The following is a 17,051-nucleotide window of genomic DNA, read 5'->3' on the forward strand; positions in this document are numbered from 1 at the left end:
TCCTGAAACTAATAATATTGTATGTCACATGTAACTGAGAAAAAATTTTTAAATATTTAAATAAGATAGTGATATGAAAGTACTTTGCATCAAAGAAATATAAAACATAATATGGGTAGTTTTGAGACAAATTAAACTCTGAACATTAGGATCTAGAATTTAAAGGTTTCTCTCCAAATGATTATATTTTAGTCATATTTGCTAGTATGTCCATCCAGGGAGGGAAGGGGAACAGAAGATAGAGTCCACAACCAATGGCCAATGATTTAATCAATCATACCTTCTTATTGAAACCCCTATAAAAATAAAAAACTCTTGAATAACGGGATTTGGAGTTTCTGGGTTGATGAATACACTGATGTGCTAGGAGGGTGATGCTCCCAGAGAGGGCATGAAAACTCTGCACCCACTTCCTAGAACCCATACCTTGTCGTATGCACCTCTTCTATCTGACCATTCGTGAGTTGTATCCTTTACAATAAACTGGTAATAGTAAGTAAAGTGCTTTCTTGAGTTCTGCAAATCATTCTAAATTATCGAACTAAATTACTGAACCAGAAAAGGGGGGGGGGGTCTTAGGAACTCTTGATTTACAGACAATAAGTCAGAAGTATGGGAGGTCCCCAGGACTTGCAACTGACATCAAAGGATCAAAGGTGGGGGCAGTCTCATGGGACTGAGCCCCTAATCCTACGGAGTCTGATGCTAACTCTGGATAGCTGGCATCAGAATAGGATTGAATTGTTGAATGAATACTCAGTTGGTATTGGAGAACTCAGTGTTGGTATAGAAAAAAACACAGCTAGTGTCAGAAAACAATACGCAATTACTGATCCTCTCAGCTCACTTATTCTAAACCACTCACTCCCCCTAGTGTAAAATTTCTTCAATGTCAGCAAGACCTTCACTCCAGACCCCTCTGTTCTCATTATCCATTATCTCTCTCTTGTCCTCATTTTCTCCTTACAAGCTTATACTCTTTGAATCATTGTTGTAATCACTCTCTGGTCAAACTCTAAAACGTTTGCCATCTCAAAATCAGCACCAGAGCAGGTTAGTGTTGCTAGCAAGGCAGAAAGTACACATCTAGCTGACTGACAGTTCTATAAATTCAGAGCCCCAAACCTAAGAGAGACACACAAAACTATCAGGAAATTAAATTGTTTCCCTTCAGTTCACTTTCCCAGCCTCTGAGAACACTACTTCACAATCTCTCTAACCTCAGACCTCCCCACACCCATTCCCTCACTTCATATCTTATTGATCAAATGATAGCAACCAGAGAGGTACTCTACTCATCCTCCACCATCAAACCTATAAATCTGCCCCATAATATCTTTTCTTATAAAAATATACAAAATGTCCCTAATTCTTACCAATCCCATAACCTCTTAGTCTCAAAACTTTGTACCTTGCCCTTTCTCCCTTTCTGTATCATCAATTTATGGATTTCTATTAGACTGGTTCTCAACCAGGATAATTTTGCCCTGCCCCTGCCACAACCGCCACACTGTAGTGTCAGGATAGTTGGTGCCAGATTATTGCTGAACATGCGGCAATGTTCAAAGAGATTTTTGGATGCCATAAGTGGAAGAGGCTACTACCATGTAGTGGGTTGACATCAAGGATACTGCTAAACAACCTACAATGAACAGGACATTCCCTCCCCACCCCGCCCCCACCAAACAATTATCTGTTCAAAAATGTCAGCAGTGCTACTGTTGAGAAACTCTATACTAGACCCATTCTAGTATCACTCATTTTCAAAAGACCTCTCTTGAGCCCATGTCTTCCCAAAGCTATATCTCTATTTCTATGCTTCACTTCATAGCAAAGCTTCTTGAATGAGTTGTCCACAATGCTATCTTATCTCCATATTTTCATCCTTTTTTTCACTTTCAACCTATCCAGACAAGCAGGCTTCCACCACATCTTTCTTTTGACATTACTATTGGCAAATCCCCATATCCAATCTAGACTAAGTTCTGTTGATTTTATTTCAAAAATGTATTGTGAAGCTGTCCATTCCTTTTCATTTCCACTCTCACCACCACTGTCTATGTCACCACAACTAAATCCAGAAACAGCATCTTAACAGGTACCTTGGCTTTCATTTGATCCATCTGCAAAGAGCAGGCAAAATTACCTTTTAAAATATGTTATTTCCTTGTTTTAATCTTTCAGTGGCTTTCTACTATACTTTAAATATGATTCAAATTCTACCATGACCTGTAAAAGTCTTTTATGTTCTCACCCCTGTGCTTCTTTCCAAATTCACCTCCTACCACTGGACCCTTTTCACTAAGCTCCATTAACACAGGCCACTTTTATGTCCTCACACATGCCAAGCTCTTGCCCACTTCAGAATGTGTATATTATTGGTCTCTCTGTCCACAATGCTTTTCCCCCAGTTTTTCACATGGTTGGCTTATAGCTGACTCATCTTCCAGGTCAGATCAAATGTTATCTCATCAGAAAGATCTTCCCCAACCACCCTGTCTAAAAGCAATCAAGACTGAACATATACTCACCCTGTCACTAGTATATCATCTAGTTTATTTCTTTTTAGCATTCAATTATCTTATTTAATAATAATGTTGTTTTTATCATTATAACTAAGACCTATATATGATTGCTATGTGTAATTACTATTTAGAAACTTATTTAATCCTCACCACGTATGAGGTATTATTTTTATACACAAATGAAAAAAACTGAGTCATAAAAGGTCACACAGCTAGTATATGGCAGAACTGGAGTTCAAACCTAAGCATTCCAGCTCCAGAGTTGACACTCATAATACTAAGCTATATTCCCTTTCTGTTCCTTGAATTCTTTATTGTTGGTAATATAACCCCTTGAAACTGAAATCCTGTCTCATGAGAAAATGGTGGATGCACAGACAATACTCAGTAAGTATTTGTCTAACTCATTTCCCATTTGCCCCGAGAATACTCGCCAGCAGCGCTTGCAGCTGCAGCGTTTACCCTGAGATAACCTGTAGATTAAGTCCTAATTTTACCCCTAAAGTGTGCCACAAAACATCTTTTTATTGTTTTTGCATCGCATATCAAAAGTCTTTGGAAACAAATTACATCATTCTATTTATAGCATTCTGTTTTTAGTAGTGGTATTCCCAGTTACAAAATATAGTAATTCTCAGTCACGGAAAATGTCAAATCCTAGATGTTCCGCTTTGTGGTGTTTTATGCTTTGAAATTTACCACATGAAAAAAATTATTAAATACTGATCATCATATACATTTCTGTTACATTAGAATAAGAGACAAGTTCTGTCTCAAAATAACCCCAAGAAAACTTTTTCTATTTTATTTTCACATTGAAAACCAGTCAGATTTGCTTCAGCCTCAAAGAATGTGCTTATGTAAAATTAAATTTAACATTAGCAGAGAGCTGCACTTTTTTTTTCTAAACAAGAAATGGATTAAATAATAAATGAATCACCTAACTCTAACTGTATAAGAATACTGGATTTTCCCATTTGTATCTTTAGTAAGGTAGCCAGTGTTGCTAAGTATCTAATAAATGGTCCTTCTTTACTTGTCTAAATTCTTCAGATATAATTATTAACCCAATCCCTCCTCCCATTAAAGAGTATTCCAACTTATATTGCTGTCCCTGATTCTAATCATATATATAAAGAATGGCAATATACTATTGAAATAGCATTAAGATGGAAAAAAAGGGTCTTTCAATATTACAAGGGTCCTAAGCTCCAAAAAATCTGTAAACTTCTACTCTTATGTCTTTGGAGATTGGCTTGCCTTCCAACCACAAAATGACAGACTGTAGACATGATAACCAGCTCTTAGTGCCTACAGCTGGACAACTGGGAAAATAAAACACTATTTTATCAAGTAATTAAGGATAGTAGAACATGAAAACAGAAGGCAACATAGGGTAGTGGGAAGAATACAGGCTTTAGAATTAAACAAATCTAGATTCAAACTGTAACTTTACTACTTAAAAAAAGAGAGATCCTTTAAGAGTCTATTTTCTTATCCAAAAAATAGAGAATAATAATTTTTACTTAAAAAAATGTTGTACAAATTAATGTGTAGTACTAGCACATAGTACTAGCCATCAAACCAGTTTCCAGGAATGGCAATTTCTACCCTTGTCCAAATATGAATCTTAATTACCTTAATTAAATTTTAGATTAGTTTAAAACCATTTAAACACAAGGCAATACTATGAACAAAATGAATATGTACTGAGTTTTATTATTTTCTAGATACTGTTCTAAGCACTTCACCCATTTTAACGTACACTATTATCTGTTTTACAGATGTAAAAACAGATGGATTAAGTAATTCATCTAAAGATATATGCAATGAAACATATAATTTTATTAACCAATGTCGCTCAATAAATTTAATTAAAAAGTCCCTCCAAATAAATGAAGACATATACACATTAAGTAATCCACAAGAGAGCATGGTACACAGAAAATGATAAAGCCAGGATTAAATCCTAGATAGTGTGATTCAGACCCCATGCTCTTATCACTAAACTATACTTTTTCTTTGGGAAGAAAAAAGATGAGTAAAACATTCCCCTTTGCTCTCAGGGAGCTTTAGTTCAGCTGAATATGAATTTTATTATGTTAAGTCATTTAATCGCCCAAACTTCATCATGTTTTGTTTTGTTTATTGCTATAGTCAGCATAGCCCTAACAGATTTCATCTAATTATATAATTCAGTCCTATAACCCAACTCTGCTGAACAAGCACATTATATTTTCACCAATAATTAGGTAGTTCCCATGAACACAAAGAATGAATAAAGCTATCTAAATTATATAGGCAGATCTTAAGACTAAATAAAGCATAATTAAGCTGCTCTACTCTGCGGTGGCAACAAAGGCGGTATTTCCCTCCTTCATTCTTCACCCCACTCTCCCAGTTAAAAGGACTATATGTATGTATATGCATAGTTGCAGCTGCTAGTCTTACAGAAAAAATTCAATTAAATTTTAGCTTTACAACTCCATTCCATACAAACAGACTTACCTTTTACTTGTGTAATGTCAATCCCTTTCTCTGCTGCCAATTTCTTTGCAAGAGGGCTAACAAACACCCTTCCCTTTGGTCCAGCAGGAGTAGCTGGGCGGGTGACTGATGGTGTAGGGGCTACAGGTTGGGACGCTGGAGGAACAGGGGCCACCTTTTTAAAAAGTTACAAATTGTTAATTCACCACTGCAAAGACTGGTCTGAAAGATCAAAAGTTCACATTTTATTAAGTCAAAGTTATGGTAATTAAATAATTTTTATCTTTTTTCCAACGATCATAATGCACATTTTTCCTATTTAACCAAAACATACCAACATAATATAGCTACATCAATATTAATATAGCTATAGCAATATTTTATGTCAAAGACAGAACAATGTCATCTTATTATTCCATGATAACATAGAAAGGCATGGAATGTAACACTGCTGACTAGTATATAACATCCTTATAGCTTTTCTTCACTTTATTCTCTCCCTATTTCTTTATTGTCATTCTCTTCCATAACAAGATGGTTGTTTTTACTTACCCTAACTTCAAAATAATAAATTAAGCTGGAAGGTTCCATGTTGAAAGTACCTCAAAAAATAAACCAACACTACTACTTGCCAGCTCCTCATGAATGTATAGCAGTCAGAAATCAAGATTTAGCTGACAAAAACGTATACCTAGTCTAAACTATGATTCTGACATCTGCAGAAGCCGTGCTCTAGTGTTATCAATGCTTGGAGTTCGTACAAGTTCATATTATAGCATATAGTACCTAGTGACACACTAAATTCTATCCAAAACAAGCCGTGTTATGTCAAGATTCCAATGTATTACAAATATAAACCTGACCCGCTAGAATGTGTGAATACCAAGGGTGTTGACAGTGACAAAGATTGTGTAATAAAATCTGTAGAAAATAGGGAACAAAGCATTACCTTCCATATGCATATCTACACCTAAAGCAAAAAAGGAACATGTCACCTCGGCTTTGTTCTCAACAGGACTTAAGACAGCAGGAAGAAAATAAAGCTACAAGGATCAAATTACTGACCATTAGGTGAATGGTGCAGTGCCACATACCCTGTAGGTTTCCACGAATGTTATTTGACTATCGCCTTTCTCATTTATAAAACCTTAGATCTGGAAGGAACCCAAATATCACCTAATCCAATCCCTTAATTTAGAAAAGGGCAAAATAAGTGTTCCCTCAATTAGAGAAGCATACCTACCGGGGGTGGAGTAGGTGGTGGTACTTGTGGTTTTAAATCAGGTACTGCAGTTGGCTTATAGTCAGTAAATGCTGGTATATCTGCCTCTTTTTCTACAATGATACAGAGTGGCGTTCCTAGGGGGACATCTCTTGTGCCTTCTGGGATCAGGATTTTTGCCAGGTAACCTTCTTCTTGTACTTCGAAACCTTAAAGAAAAAGAAAAAACATTATGGAACTTAAAGGATCCCACTATCCCACCAAACTCAAAGCACAGTTTTAAGTATAAGGCTTTTCTCCTTCAAACTAGCTATATAACATTTGCAATCTATTTAACCCTTGTGTCTCAGCTTTTTTATCTACAAAATGGGTGATATAATAATACCTACTTCACAAGGATTTAACGAAAATTAAATGAAGAAATATTTCTCAAATATTTAGAAATAGTACCTGATACAAAGATCTAATAGAGATCTATTAAATAAAGATCTATTAAATAAAACTATGAGAGATTACAGACAGTAGCTAGTTCTAAACATTTTCCTAAAAACAATTCCAAGGGCAGCCCCTATGCAGACCCACAAGACTCCAAGATGACATCGCGTGTACTGCTAAAGATCAGAACCACATGGATGTTAAAATTAAAGGACCCACTAGGCTTGACAGTGATGTGTAATTACATCCCTAAAAGCATTTCTGGAGTTTTTCAAAGAGGTCACATTTGGTGTTACATCAAATATTTCAGTGTAAAGAAATATAGCATTACTAGAGTTTCTATGGTATTGACAACTTATATTTTATGGAGATGCTGCTTTTCTTAAAAGAAACCCAAACAAGAAGAGTTGCAAAAGTAAAACTGAAGCCACTGCAGAGGACAACTTTTGCCTTTTGCATCTTGGCTTTCTGTGGCATTGTGTCTCTCCCTGACGAACATAGTTTTGATGAATCCTTCCATTTTCCAGATGAGAAATAATATCCAGTAAAAAGTATGTTTAAAAGAAAAAAAGGAAAGACTCAAAGGCCACACAGAGTTTAAAGAGTTTGACCAAGGTAATACTTCCCTAGTAACTATAGTCTCTGGACTATCGGCCTCTACAGCAACATTGGTATGCAAAGCAGACCTACTGTTCCCAAAGTTTTTTGTTCAAACAAACATAATCCTTTCTTCTGATATCTTATGGGGAAGGGAGCACAACACGCAAAAAAGATAAAAAGGAGCTGCCCTGGTGAAAGTGAGGAAAGGGGATAGCACACAGCAGAGTCTTGCTTGTTAAGTCCTCCTTTGCCCCAAGATGCTATCAAAAAGAATCATGGGATTTGAAACCAATGATTTCATGATTTCAGAAGACAATATGAAACAGTCACTGCAGAGGATGGCCAGAATCTCCCACCATATCTTTGGGGACTAGACAGAAAAGAAATATATTTATCTGGAAATATCTATCAATATTATCACAAACATATGATTTTATGTGGGTTTTGTTCTGAGCATAAAAAATTGGAAAGGAAATTTATGGAAATGATATCTAAACAGATATAATATATTCTATCAGTCATTCTCAAACTATTAAAATAATCTAAATACTGGCTGCAGTTTTTACCTCAAAGTAATCTTAAATTCTTTGGTATTTCCTACATTGGAAGTTATTTTCTCCTATTTTCTCTTCTTTTTCCCTTGCCTAGTTTAGAGAATGGAAGTTCTGATATAGCTTCTCAGTAACATAATAAGGTTAAAAAGCAAACTCTAGCCTAAAAATAATCTCTAAAGCTGATATATCCCTGATTCAAGGAAAGTGCAGTATGGAACTGACAAATCTGACCATGTATACTTTTGTTATGAAATATCCTGTTCCAGGAAATGAATTCCAAGAATTAAAATGTTTTACATTATCACTCACTCATTATAGGACGGCAATCCTCTTCCCTCATTGGAAAACTCAGTGTCTCAATCATTAAGAGCTGAAGAAATCTCACCTATAGTGGCCTTGTCAGTCTCTATCTCTGCCAATAAGTCTCCTTCACTTAGCTTCTCACCCACTTTTTTTTCCCATCTCTGTACTGTGCCCATGGTCATGGTGGGAGAGAGGGCAGGAAGAACCACCTGTAGAAACAAATAATTATTGCTTAATACTATGAAGCCCTAGACACAATGGCATTTAGGCAAGCTTAGTTTTACGGAATGTTAATGTCTGTAATAATCCAAATTCCCATGTGCCTGATACCCTCACAACAGCAAGTGCTAAATAACATCCCACTAGTTAAATCATCCTGCAAATCTTAAGCTTTACAGTATCTGTGAGACTCTGACCCACGCTCCAAAGTTAAAGGCAATAAGCAGATGGGAAAGATTTCTTTCTATACAACCAAAATTAACTCCTCAATATCCAAGCAAAGAGCCTCTTTTTGTCTTTTTTAACACTCCAATTAGGCCAAAATTTTTCATTTTCACAAAATGATCTTGATCCAGACTATGCCATTAAAATTTTGTTATGCTCTGTATTAGTATCTACCTTTTCACTCAAAGGACACGGCATTTCTCCCAAACTTCCCAGATACCTTTCCAAGATTTAAAAAACTAATATTAAGAACTGTTCTTTACAATAGTCACTTCCACCCCAATAAAATCTAAACACCAGATTGGCTGATCTAAATTAAAAATTGCTTTCCTATTTATATGGCTTGTGTGTCCATTGAATTTGGATGCTTATGTGGTTATTATGGGTTATATTTGCTGTCTTTTTAGTCATTTGTATCTAATTAACAACAAGATTATGTTGAAAGAAAAATCATTTCAACTGATGTCTCAGGAAGATAGGGGAAAAAAGTAAAACAAAACTTAGAACTCTAATTAGAAAATTTTTAAGTGTTTTTCTTGTTCAGAATTGTCATCTTCATCTACTTCTTAAAAATTAGTGGACCTGGGATAAAGAAGATGTGGTACATACATACAATGGAATACTACTCAGCCATATAAAAGATGAAATACTGCCATTTGAGACAACATGGATGGATCTTGAGAATATTATGCTAAGTGAAATAAGTCAGATAGAAAAGGACAAGAACTAAATAATTTCATTTGCATGTGGGATATAAAACAAAAAGCAACAAATGAACAAACAAAACAAAACGAAAAACCAAACTCATAGATACAGACATAGAATGGTGGTTATGAGAGGGAAAAAGCGGTGGGGGAGTACAAAGAGGGTAAAGGGGGGTTAAATATAAGGTGATGGAAGACTAGATTTAAGATGGTGAGCACATAATAAATAGAATATACAAATGTTGTATTATAAAGTTTTACACTTAAAATTTATATAATGTTATTAACCAATGTTAATCTAATAAATTTAATAGAAAACCCTCACTTAAAAAAGAAATTAGTGAAGCTGATAATCTCGATACAGTATTTAAAAGGATAATTAAGACACAACCTTAACACTTGCACACAAAACCATAAGCATAAAATAGAGAGAAATGAAGTTAAGTTTTATGTTAGACAGAATTATCTAAGTAGGATGAAATAAGTATGTGAACTGAACACCAGGCAAAACTTCATCATGAGTAATTGTTAATAATATGCCACGGAGGGATTCTGGTCAATTCGGCAAAGTAGGTAGATGCTGTGGTTGCCTTCTCTCATGACTACAACAATATTACAACTAAACTACAGAACAATCATCAGTGAAAATTGCCTTAAGTCTAGCTGAACAGAAGTCCTACAACTAAGGACATCCAGAAGAAGTGACCTCGAGACTGGTAGGAGGGGCAGAGACACAGAACGAGCTGGCCCCCACAATGCATGTAGCAGTTAAAAATCAGGAGGGGTATCTCAGCTGTGGAGGACCCTGAGAGAACCAAGGTTTCCCAGCGCCATATCAGACTGCCCAGCCAGGGTTCCAGTGACAGGAAGAGAAGGCCTCCCAAAATCTGGGTATGAAAATCAGTGGAGATTGTGGCTAAGTTAGACAGATGTCTTTGGGAGTCCCAGGCACTCCTCTTAAGGGGTCCGTGCATGAATTTACCAGCTGACAAACTCGCTCTAAGCTCCAGTGCTTGGACAGCAGCTCAAAAGGTGCCAGGGACTTAGGAGGAGGAACTAAGTTGTCTATCAGGACGAGAGCTGAACGAGAGCTTTTCCCCAGACAGAAGTGCTGGCAGAAGCCACTGTTCCTTTGTTGTTCCTTCCCTTCTCCCAGCATACAGACACAGGCGGCCGCCATATCTGGTTAATACTGGTCACACAGCCATGGTGATTCCCTGAGATCCTCCCCCACCCAATAACGTGCGGGCCCGCCCAAGCCAATTCCAGTGGATATTCCATACAAATAGCTTGTCTTGCCTCATGCTGCAAACTTTCCTAAAATCTCTCAAACATTAATAAAACCCTTGGTGTGCCCCGTATTTCTTGCTGAGCAGCCCCAAGCCCAGCACTAGTGGTAGCCTGCCTCGGTTCACAGCTTGGCCTCTTGAGGCACATCCAAGCCCAGCATAGGTGACAGCCATCTGTGGATTGGCTGGTGGCTCATGTCAGGTGGCCCTGGGCAGAGAACTGGCTGCAGCTGAACTTGGCCTATAGCAGGGTTCCTCCCAGGAGGCAGTGGCCTGCATGCCTGGTGCTGGCTTCAGTCTGAGCTGGAGCACCACCCAAGGGCCACATCCAAGGATGACACACCCAAAAAGCAGACTAGGAAGGCACCACAGCCTTGCTAAAGCAAATCTTCTCCATAGGAGCCCCTATACAATGGCTCCTCCACTACAGTCAATGGCCTGGTCACAACCAAACAGCCAGAGGGTCAATCCCTCCCACTGATGTGCAAACAGCATATAAGGTTCAACTAAAACAGGAGGGCACACACAACCAATACAAGGGATACACCTGGAGCACCCAACTCAGGTAATCAGAGAGACTGCATCACTGATCTCCCACAGGACACCTACTACTCTTAGGCCACTCAACTAAGACTGGGAGATCTAGCAGCTCTACCTAATACATAGAAACAAACGCAGGGAGGCAGCCATAACAGGAAGACAAAGAAACGTGTCCCAAATGGTAGAAGAGAAAAAAGTTCCAGAAAAAGAACTTAATATAATGGAGACAAGCAATCTACCAAATGCAGAGTTTAAAATACTGGTTATAAGGATGTTCAGTGAACTCGGTGAGAATTTTAACAAAGAAATAAGAAACATAAAAATGGAGATAGAAAACATAAAAAAGAACCAGTCAGAAATGAAGACTATAATAACTGAAATGAAGAATCCCTTAGAAGGAGTCAATAGATTAGACGAAGCAGAGGATCAAATCAGTGATTTAGAAGAAAAGGTAGCAGAAAACACCCAATTTGAACAGCAACAAGAAAAAAGAATCCAAAAAAATGAGGGTAGTTTAAAGGGCCTCTGGGACAACATCCAGCATTACAACATTTGCATCACAGGCATACAAGGAGAGCGAGCGAGGAATTGAAAACCTATTTCAAGAAATAATGATGGAAAAGTTCCCTAACCTGGAAAAGGAACTAGACATACAAGCCCAGCAAGTGCAGAGTCCCAAACAAGATGAGCTCAAATAGGCTCACACCAAGACACATCATAATTAAAATGCCAAAAGTTCAAGACAAAAAGTAGAATCTTAAAAACAGCAATAGAAAAGCAATTAGTTATCTATCAGGGAGCTCCCATAAGACTGTCAGCTGATATCTCAACAGAAACTTTACAAGCAAGAAAGGATTGGCAGGAAAGAGTCAAAGTGATGAAAAACAATGACCGACAACCAAGATTACTCTACCCAGCAAAGCTATCATTTAGACTGAAGGACAAATAAAGACCTTCCCAGACAAGAAAAAGCTCAAGTAATTCATCACCACTAAGTCAGTATTACAGAAAATGTTGGAGGGACTTCTTCGAGACAAAAAAAGAAAAAAAGATTAAAAATACAAACAAAAAATGGCAATAACTACATATCTATCAACAATTACTTTGAATAAAATGAATTAGGTGCTCCAATCAAAGGATAGGGTGGCTGAAAAAATAAGAAAACAAGGCCATTACATATGCTGCTTATAAGAGACTCACTTCAGATCAAAAGACATACACTGACTGAAAGTAAAGGGATGAAAAAAAAATGTTTCATGAAAATAGAAACAAACAAAAAAGCTGGGGTAGTAATACTTATACGAGACAAAACAGTCTTTAAAACAAAGGCTATAACAATAAAGAAGGAACTAGTAATCCCACTTCTAGGTATTTATCCAAATAAACCCAAAACGCTACTTCAAAGGGACATGTCTTTACATTCCATGCAACGTTATTTACAACAGTCAAGATACAGAGGCAACCTGGATGCCCATCAATGGATGAATAGATAAAGAGGTGGTACATATATACAGTGGAATATCACTCAGCCATTAAAAAAAATGAAATCTTGCCATCTGCAACAACATGGATGAATCTAGAGAGTATTATGCTGAGTGGAGTAAGTCGGACAGAGAAAGACAAATGCCATAGGCTTTCACTTACATGTGAAATCTAAAGAACAAAGTACACAAACACAACAGAAACAAACTGATAGATATAGAGAACATTTTGATGGTTGCCAGATGGGAGGGCTGTTGCGGGAAGGTGTGAAAAAGGGGAAGGAATTAAGAAGTAAAAAATAGTTACAGAGATGTAAAGTACAGCATAAGGAATATAGTCAATAATATTGTAATAACTATGTATGGTGTCAGATAGGTACTAGATTTAACAGGGTGATCACTTTTTAAGTTATATAAATGTCTAATCACTATGTTATACACCTGAAACTAATATATCATATGCCGACTGTAATTGAAAAATATATACGTGCGCTTGTGCACGCACGCACACACATATACACAGACACACACACACACACACACCCACACACATCAGTAGACCATGGAGTAGAACGTTACACCCAAAGATAAAAATGACTCCTGTGCAGAAATTTCTGCAAATGAAGTGAAAGAAAAGTTCTAGTCTTAATACTTTAGAAAAGGAAAAAGGATAGCTGGTTTTTACTTATTCCCAATATCTGAAACACAGAAATATGTATATGATAACCCTAATATTTAATAAAGTGACTTAGTTTCTCAGAAACTAATTTAGTTAATAGAATCAACAGTGATTGTTGATCTCAGCTTTGTTGCAATGCTATTTATATTATATATGTCTATTCCATACTTATTATTTATTGTTACTTTTCTCATTTAATACTACTGGAGTTCTTCATCCACTCTTAGAAAACAATACCGCATGTCAAAGGAAAACACCAATTGGAAATTTTCATTCAATAGACAGCACCTGAGGCTTACTGAAAATTCTACTTATACAGGAAGTAGAGAGACATAAATATAAATCATCCTCAAAATCTAACATAATGTTCTTGAATGAGAAATGCCAAGCATTATCCTAGCTACTACATTATGGTGGAGAAAGGTTAAAGAAACTGTCTAAGAAAGAAATCTAACTATGGGCAGTGAATACACAATGCAAGATAGATAGATAGATAGATAGATAGATAGATAGATAGATAGATATGCCTTACTGTTGAATCATACAACTGAAACTTGCTGGATTTTGTTAACAAATGTCACCATAATATAAATAAATAAATAAATAAACAAACAAACAAACAAACTGTCAAAGTTCACACATCTGAAATAACTAGATATAAAAATTGTCGATTTTCATGTTTAAATTTCTATTTACTTTCAAATGACATGAGACAGCCATATTTAATGCCAGTTTCTAGAATCTGATAGACATCTACAATAAATAATGAATAAATAATAAGTTTTCTAGAGCAAACACCCAGAGGCTGAGTCTCACCTGCATGTGAGTGGGATACGAGCTACCAGGAGCCTGCGCAGAAGGCGTAGGTGGTGAAGGAGCAGCAGCAGGGGTTGGTGCCGGGGCTGCTTGTGGGGTAGGTGCTGCTGAGGAATCCAGTGTATAATTTTTAAAGGCCTCAATATCCTCAGGTCTAAGGAAGAGAAAGAATGCATACATATAAGGGGGTTATAAAGCAAATTTAGCTACTATAGAAGTAGTCTCCCATTTTCTCAATTCTGGGTTAAAATACTCCACTAATCACCTAAGTAAAAATTACCAGGGTACTACTCACTTTTCAACTGTGATACAGATGATCGATCCAACTGCAACATCTCTGGTACCTTCAGCAACAAGTATCTTTGCCATGTAACACTCCTCTAGGCTCTCAAATCCAACAGTGGCTTTATCAGTTTCAATCTTTTAACACGAAAGTAAGGAGTTAGGCTTGTGCTGCCAGTATGATTAATAATAGCTTCTGTTTACAATCATACAGTTCATCTGAAATTAAAGCTTCTGTCACAGATTTGAAAAGAAATTTTTTTTCAAATCTTAGTTAAAATTCAGTTTGGCTAGCTGCTGACAACTTATCTTGCCAATCTTCTCTAATATCAAGCTGGAATAAACAGTTTACTAAGCAAAAGAGATAACTACCCACTCAGAAAGTTAATGCTCAGTTTAACTAAGCCAGTCTCTTCTAATTTCCATATTTTAAAACTTACCTCTGCAATTAATTCACCCTCATTGATTTTTTCCCCTTCCTTTTTTTCCCAACGGGCTATGGTGCCTGCCTGCATTGTGGGGGAAAGAGAGGGCAATGGAACCTGAAGAAGAAAAAGAAGAAACACTAAATTTTAAAAAGGCTATTTAACTCTCCGTCTGGTTTAATGTTTCATTCAATTTAATGCAAACAGTTTTAGTCTCATCACAAGTTGGCGCTGCTGATACAGAAGTAGTTCCTGTCACCAGTCCTCCAGTGACAGGCTTCCCGCTACACTGTCTTTGGCTCTGACAGAGCACGTACCTTAGCCGACAACCACATACAGCCCCAGGTCTGGAGCTCTTCTCCGGAGAGGGAAGCTCAAGAGCTACAGCAAAGCTCGGTATTGGAGAAGTGACAATGACATACACTGGGAGGGAGGTGAAGGATCACCGAAGCCTCTGGGGGAAGATCCGAGGCCAAGAAGTCGGCCCTGAAGGACAAGAGAGTCCTGCTAAGGACAGTTCTGGGGCTCACCTTCTGATGCGGGGGAAGACTATAATAGCGGCGGCCAGGCGATCCCAAAAGCTGCCGCAGGAAGTGATTCCGGTGTGTGGTCCACGAGCTGTGGCGCCAGGCGCAGAGTGCCCGGACACTGCCATACCCTGTGGTCGCACTGTTGCAACGAGCCGGAGCTGGACCAACTCGCGGAGTCAGGCACGGAGCTCCTGGTCCCTCCCGCAAGGCTATCCATTGAGCCCTGAATCCTGGTCTGGGGGTCGCATTCCGGGCCCGTCGTGCACAGACGCGCCACATAGTGTCACTGACCCACACACCCCGAAGCCAAAACCGTCTCCGGAGTGACCTCCCCAAGAACAGTGCGGCGTTGCCGTCAGGCACGCCGCGCAGCCGCACGTTGTCGTAAAACGGGCTCCAAAGATTCACTCCACCTCTTCCCCAGAGGCTGAATGTGTGTAACGTACGCTCGCGAGTGGGAAGGAAAAGGTGGCCCAGCGGGTAGGAGTAGGTGCTTTGGCGCCTCGGGGACAGGGGCGTTCCAGCAGAGCCAACGCAAGGTGCAAGTTTGGGAGAAATACAACGTTGAGAGGAACGGAAAGTAGTAGGGTCCTAGGAAAGGAATCTCGGTGTAGGACGGAGCCCTAGCGAGGTGAAGGGCACAGCCGAAAGGGAGGGGCCTAAAGAGGCGGCGAGAGCTGGGCTAACCAGCATAATGGTCTGAGAATGTGGGCTGAGGGGCGTGGCCATGTTTTGAAGAAAAGTTGGGAAGTGAGCCCGGGAACTGCCCGAGGTGGGTAGTCTGTTTTGTGGTGGTGTGCTGTCTGCCAACCCAATAGTAGGGCACCGCTCTGCGCAAGCTGTACTGGCTCACAAAGATTTAATTTCAGGTTTGTAGCCCAACCGGAAACCAGAGCAAACAGGTTTTCCAGCCAAATGGTGTGAAGGTCAACCAAGTGGAAGGTACATTCCCACATTCAGGTGTACCATAAGCAGAATTAAGCATGTTTCCTGTATGAAGATACAGATTTACAAAGCAGATTTTCATTTCTAATTTACTACAGATTCCCTTTAAATCGCAAAAAGCAAAAAGCTTGAAATATGTCATACTAAAACTAAACTTTAAGCCTGTGGAGCAGAAAGCATGTCTATTCTGTTCTTTGATGTCTCTCCAGATTTTGATGTAAAATAGTGGAGGCTGAATGCATGTCTTTTGAATTAAAAGGTTACCTACATTTATTAGGTACACTTTACTGTAGAGATATTCTATAATTAGAAAATATTTCCGAGCTGAGGGTGACATTAAATTAGCAGGAAGCGAGTGTTGTATTTATATCTCTTAAGTCCCCAGTGTACAGTTAACTGGTTAGAGAACGCCAAGAGAAAAAAAAATGGGAGGAAGACGCAACTTTTGAAAACATACTCAACTTTACTAGTAATTAAACATTTGGAAAATTAAAACAGCCAAGAGATACTATTTGACGCTTAAATTAGAAACTAAAAAATCTAAAAACAAAGTATTAATGAGATTGCAGAGAAAGAGATGCACTCGTTGGGGGCACTAAATTTGGTTGGTTTGGAGATGACAATATAGTAAGGAATAGCAATTATCAGAAAAAGTTTACATCCCGCCCCTCCCCCCCCCCACCGAATCCTATTCTAGTATCCTTGAGGCATTCAAGACAAGGTAAAAAATATTTTAGTAGCTTTATAACAAAAAGAAATGGAAAAACATAACTATCGAAAAATGAGGAAA

The 17,051-nt window shown here is 38.1% G+C and overlaps 1 protein-coding gene across 1 annotated transcript in view; it reads right to left on the minus strand.

Annotated features, from left to right (window-relative positions):
- Nucleotides 1-15,909, minus strand: part of DLAT (dihydrolipoamide S-acetyltransferase) — a 28,453-nt gene extending 12,544 nt beyond the window's left edge. Inside the window, exons 1-7 of the mRNA XM_016149027.2 lie at nucleotides 15,317-15,909; nucleotides 14,802-14,903; nucleotides 14,375-14,499; nucleotides 14,080-14,233; nucleotides 8,209-8,335; nucleotides 6,256-6,443; nucleotides 5,034-5,187 (exon numbers count right to left, since the gene is read on the minus strand). Coding sequence (XP_016004513.2) covers nucleotides 5,034-5,187; nucleotides 6,256-6,443; nucleotides 8,209-8,335; nucleotides 14,080-14,233; nucleotides 14,375-14,499; nucleotides 14,802-14,903; nucleotides 15,317-15,595 — 1,129 coding nt within the window. The 5' untranslated portion in view covers nucleotides 15,596-15,909. The remainder of the gene's footprint in view (nucleotides 1-5,033; nucleotides 5,188-6,255; nucleotides 6,444-8,208; nucleotides 8,336-14,079; nucleotides 14,234-14,374; nucleotides 14,500-14,801; nucleotides 14,904-15,316) is intronic.
- Between the last annotated feature and the right edge of the window lie 1,142 nt (nucleotides 15,910-17,051).

The sequence above is a fragment of the Rousettus aegyptiacus genome, unplaced genomic scaffold (assembly GCF_014176215.1).
Source record: "Rousettus aegyptiacus isolate mRouAeg1 unplaced genomic scaffold, mRouAeg1.p scaffold_m13_p_5, whole genome shotgun sequence".
NCBI lineage: Eukaryota > Metazoa > Chordata > Mammalia > Chiroptera > Pteropodidae > Rousettus > Rousettus aegyptiacus.